The 5,624-nt window shown below is 37.4% G+C and overlaps 1 protein-coding gene across 1 annotated transcript; it reads right to left on the reverse strand.

The window, feature by feature from the left end:
- Window positions 1–611: 611 nt before the first annotated feature.
- On the reverse strand, window positions 612–4,720 carry LOC139733136 (distal membrane-arm assembly complex protein 2-like). Its single transcript, XM_071643977.1, has 4 exons — window positions 4,641–4,720; window positions 2,634–2,851; window positions 1,645–1,807; window positions 612–1,100 (listed from the first exon to the last, which is right to left on the reverse strand). The coding sequence occupies exons 1-4, from the start codon at window positions 4,718–4,720 to the stop codon at window positions 773–775; spliced, it is 789 nt and encodes a 262-aa protein (XP_071500078.1). The 3' UTR covers window positions 612–772.
- Between the last annotated feature and the right edge of the window lie 904 nt (window positions 4,721–5,624).

Genomic DNA, 5,624 nt, shown 5'->3' on the forward strand with positions numbered 1-5,624 from the left:
CGTGCCACTGACTTGCAAGTTGAAAAATTTGTACCAGGAAAATCTTCATGCAATGATAAAATCCTGTTTAATCTCTGTTGATATCAGGGTTCACATGTAAATTTTATAAAGTTGCAGTTTCTTAAAGGTTGATCTGCACAGTAAGATTACAAATGTTACTGTTTTATCTTTGTTTATTATAACAGAGTTTTCCTGTAAACTTTTATACAAATTCATTTTCTTAAAGGTTGATCTGCACAGTAAGATTACAAATTTAAGTGTTTTATCTGTGTTCATTTTAACAGGGTTCAAACATAAATTTATATAAAATTTCATTTTCTTGAGGTTGATCTGCACAGTAAGATTACAAATTCTAAGCAGGCACATGCAATAAATCCAAAGAGATGTAGTGTTGGGAAGCTTGGGTTGTTACAATGATAAACTATTACTCTGAGATGGATGAAAGTAAAATTTGTTGATTTGTCATATTGTATTGTTACAGATGAAACTTTGCCAGTGAACATTTGGAAAACATTTTTCTCTTTACAAATGCAAATTGCTGCCCAAATTACTTCCTCCTGTTCAACACGGGGGCTGAATATACTCAACACTAACAAAAAGAAAAACAAAGTCTGTCTTGATACAAGACACATCCATGTAATGAGCTGTACACCTGCATGGTAACCTTACAAAGCATTATAATAGTCATTATGACATTACCTGGCATAAACTTGACACTGCCACTTATTCCACAGGTGTGCACTTTTGCAATCTGTGAGAACTACTCAAAATATCACCTCCTGCTAGATGAGCTCTTTGATGATATGTGATTAGTTTTGCAAGATGAGGTCTGTTCTGCATATGTGGCCTGACCAGGGTAATCATTTCCTCCCTTAGGGACCCCAACTCCCTTTTCTGCAGCTTCTTCATCCACTAACCCAGCCTGTATTCTGTGCTTTCGGATGATCTCCTTGCTCTTCTCCTCGTCCTCCTTGAACCTCTCCACATGCCTGGATACCAAGCTGATGCGTAACTGTGGCAACACATCTTCCAGCATTACAGCAACCAAGGGAGCATGATTCACTTTGGGCATATCATTCATGTTCAACCTCTCCAGATGCCTAGGGCAAATAGAACAGCAGAAAAAAAAAAAAAGTTCTCCTAAAAAGATATTTCGAAGGATATGTCAACATCATAAGATGAAAACAAAGACAATCCCCTCTAATTCACAAAGTGTAACATAATTAAATTTCCCATGGCTCCAATATCTGTTAAAATTTCTACCAAAATGTGAAAGTACGGGTTCACATTGGAAAACTTCTTAATGAATGACAGGACCGACAACCTCTTTTAAAAAAATGAATGAAAACAACAGCACTTTGGTACTTTTGTAGGTGTTAGGAGATGAATGATGATTATAAACTACAACTGTATTTATCTCGTTTCTGATGTGAACAGGGCCAATTGGGAGAACAGTGTCAAATACCTGAAGTGACTACCCTGTGTAAATAAGACTGAATGATAGCAATGACAACACAGTTTTACTGTAGTGCATGACTACGGTCAAATGGAAGAGGTTAGGCCACTGCGAGCCATTTGACCCAGTTTAGGGTGATGAAAGCATTGTATTCTCAGCAACAGTGAAGAGTTAAAGGTTGCCTTTACCTCAATTTGTGAAGAACTGCAACACCATTTTCTGTGATCTCAGGACACTTGTTGATATTCAAATGGGTCAAGGAGTCTCTGAGGTGGACAAGACTGGCTAAACAGTGGTCATCAACGAGTGGACACCCCTCCAGGCTCAGGAACTTCAGTCTGGTTAATTTAACTGTCAAAGCACCAATGAGAACAAGTCATTTTCCCTCATGAGAAGAGGTCACAATGAGCTCTTTGCTTTCCTTTGAAATAGAAAACAAGTACAGGACATCTGTGTCCAAGTATGGTTCAGATCATTTTAAGTCACACCGCACTGAATCTTCAACATGCATTAGCTCCCCTAATCTTCCATTCATGAACATTTCTTGTTCCATGAGTACTGTATGATATATCTCTAATAGATCTATAAAGGTTACTTTATACGCCATATATTTCGCGAGTCTAAATTTTCACGAATCGGGAATTCGCGATCGTGGAGTCCTGTACCGAACGGAGAAATGTACATGCGTATGTAACATTCACACCGGGATCAAAGCCAACATTTTCCTGTGGCTTTAATTGTGTGAATAGCACCCAACTTGCGAAAATAAAAACCTCGCAAAATATTCGGCGTATACAGTAGTTGGGACCTGACAATATACCTATTTACGGTGAATTCTTGTATCTGACCTTGCTGTAATAGGACTCCTTGTACATGTTGGCAAAAAATTGCTTAACTCTCACAGACTGGTATATTTGATGCAAAGCAGGAAATGCATTAAAGAAATTAGAAATGTCATAAAATGGTTATTGGAAAAAGGAGTTTGAATGGTCCTTGTTTTGTGATAGGTATATGCCATAGCATGTACATCCTTTCCTGTGAAAACAACAACAACAACAACAATAGGAGTACATACAATTTTTTTTTTCATATCAGATAAATAGAAAATAGTGTGATGGTCATTGACTATGTCCATCCCACGCATGTAAAAGTGCACAAGAGATGTGGGTTTCCTCACCTATATCCACCATGGCAAACTGGTCCACAAGGGTCTCCTTGGCATCTATGGCAAGTACAAACTGCCCTTCCAGCTTGGCCACTGGCAGAGAATTTTGCACTACGTCACCTCTGGTATACCACTGACCATCACTGAACTGGACTCTGGCTCCCATCCGAGCCAGCGAGTGGGCTGTTCCAATCTCCACACCATACTTCTGCACCATGATACCAGTTTCACTAAAAGTCAAAGAAAACATAAACAAAAACATACAGCCTGACACCAGTGCAATTTAAGATAAATTGGGAGTATTCAAATTCATGAAATTCTTCCGTCGAGAGTGTTTCATGCAACTGATTGACAAATTAGATTTGTTTATTATGTATATTGCAGCATGATTTCACTGCCTACATGACTCTTCAAAATACAAGATCTCACATTTTACTATACACTCGACACAGGCATTATACAACAATTTGGTTACCCCTCAATAGTGACCATGAAGTACAATGAAATGATAATTCAGATTGGCCTCTTTCATATTCTACATTACAATTTCTTGGGAAAGCAATTCCAGACCAGTTAAAAGTTAGACAAGAAAGAATGAAGTCTAATCAGCACAACAGTGAAAATCTAAACGAAATCAGATAAAAATTTAGGAAGTTATGACATTGTGAATTTTACCCAATGTTAAAAAAGCAGTCCTTTGACAGTCAATATGAACATGCAAATGAGAGAGTTGATGATGTCATTGCCTCCAACTTGCCATTGTATTTGTGCACAACATATCAAGAATTTCCAGATCTTTGTTCAAATGGAAAACTTTTTGCCCCACTCTGATCATTATTTTGAGGATATTTAGCCAGGAATATGATTTACACTGTTATAGTGCTTTTATAGGTGATGACATCATCAGCTCATTCATTTGCATACATTCATATAAACTGAAATCCAACCCGTTATGCAAAAATTAGTGGCAATTCACATTTTCATAACTTCTCTCATTCTTATCCAATTTTGATCAAGTTTTCACTGTCATGCTTTCTCTTCAGCGTAACTTTTAACTGACCGGTCAAGAATTGCTGTTTATATCCAAGATTCTATGGATACAGCTGTAATTGCAAATTGTTACACCTGGCAATACAATACAGAATAACAACTTTATTGACTTCATGGTAGTGTAATGCTGCCAAGAAGCGAGATTTAGTTTGTTCAAGTGGGATGGCCAGATCTTGCTTATGTTACAACAATCAACTGTAGATTGATTGAAGCAACATTTCATTTTCCTCTTAATGAAAATTGTGATTTCTGAGTTCCATCTGAACTGTGGAATATGCAATGCTATGGCATACAAATAATGCCCAGGTGATAGTATGTGTAGTAGAGATGTGGCACACTCGAACTTAAACCTTTGAATTATTTGTTTTATAAAAATGGGTCTATGAACTATTTTCATTTACCTTTATGGGTAAATACAAGTCAGCTACATGCCGAACTTGCTAAAAAGCCACATGATGTCAAAAAAAAATGTTCCAAACACACCAAACATGAACTTAGAAATTGTTTATAGTAAGTAAGTGATTGAGCACAGGCTCATAACTGATTAAGTGCACACTGTTGACATATGCTATAGCATATGTCAGCAGTGTGCACTTAATCTACAGGGCTGCACACTGACCAATTTTTTCTACTGGTCCGACCTGTCTGTCAGGCCAGTAGGTACCCAGTTTTTCCTTTTACTTGTCAATTCTTGAAAAAATTACTGGACCTACAGTGATTTTTACTGGTCAAGGACTGTCGGATCAGTGCCAGTGTGCAGCGTTGTGCTAGTACATTATGAAGTCAGTTACTAGTAATGTGTATTACATTTTGTTTTGTTTTGTGTTTTGTGGTGGGTTTTTTTTTTTGCACACTTTTTGCATTACTGTGCATTAGAGTAAAAATTACAAGTGCCTACATGACTTCTTTCAATGCTTCTGATTAGCTACATTCTTGAACTATTTTATGATAAAGTCTACCATCACTTACCTCTTCACCTGTGTTGCCCATGCATGTTGAATTTTCTTTTTGGCAAAATACCAGAGGGACATGCATCTCCTGTCTACCATTCTGGGGACCATCTCAACAGCGGCATGTCTATGCTTTGCTGCATTTCCTACAAATAATCTTGTCTCCCAAAGATGACTCTTGGAAAGGTGTCTACAGGTGCGGCAAAACAATGGCTGTAATGAAAAATACAGGAAAACATTCAGTTATTTCTTTTATTGGGATGTATAGAACATCGTATTGTAGATTCATAGGTATGTTAACAAAAGGAGTAAGCTGCTCTTCCAGCAGATATGGCTAAACAAATCCCAGTAGGGTCCAGAAAGCTGTAACCTCAGAAGCCAAATTTTAGTTGTATGCTTACTGTCTTTTATTGTACAAGAAATTTGGGCACCTATTATTCACACACTTACAACCCACTGGCAGTCAATGACTTAACAGCACCGATCATCCCAGTCTAGCATACAGCACTGTAAAGTTGCTACAAGAATTACTTCTTCAAGGTTCAAGCCAATCAAGGAGAGTGAGGTGCACTAAAAAGTGGCACTATAGAGCACGTCTGTGTAGTGAATGTGGAATTTGACAAGTTACAAACAGTAAAATGAACACCCACCAACATTAGATACATTCACTCGTCATTAAACACTTGAAGGAGATTTCACAGCTTGGACAATTTAATTAAATGAAATGGTGAAGGTGAAGTAGAGAAATGTATATTAGCCCTGTCAAAAAAACAGTCTCTGTACATTGAATTAATTCAACCACCTCCATGTTTCCAATGTTTTGTTGATCATAGAATTCAATATTGGGTTCATGTGTTCCAGTTCTATGAAAAATGAAAAATATTAAAACAAATCTCAACTTCTCTTTTGCTACTATACTCCCTCACATACATACAAACATATGGTGTTAATTTGCGGCATGAGATTTTCGCAAATTGGAGCCGACAGCCTTTTTTGCGGCATG

Source organism: Diadema antillarum, unplaced genomic scaffold, assembly GCF_040938485.1.
Source record: "Diadema antillarum isolate AM-2024a unplaced genomic scaffold, OU_Dant_1.0 seq00000461_RagTag, whole genome shotgun sequence".
NCBI lineage: Eukaryota > Metazoa > Echinodermata > Echinoidea > Diadematoida > Diadematidae > Diadema > Diadema antillarum.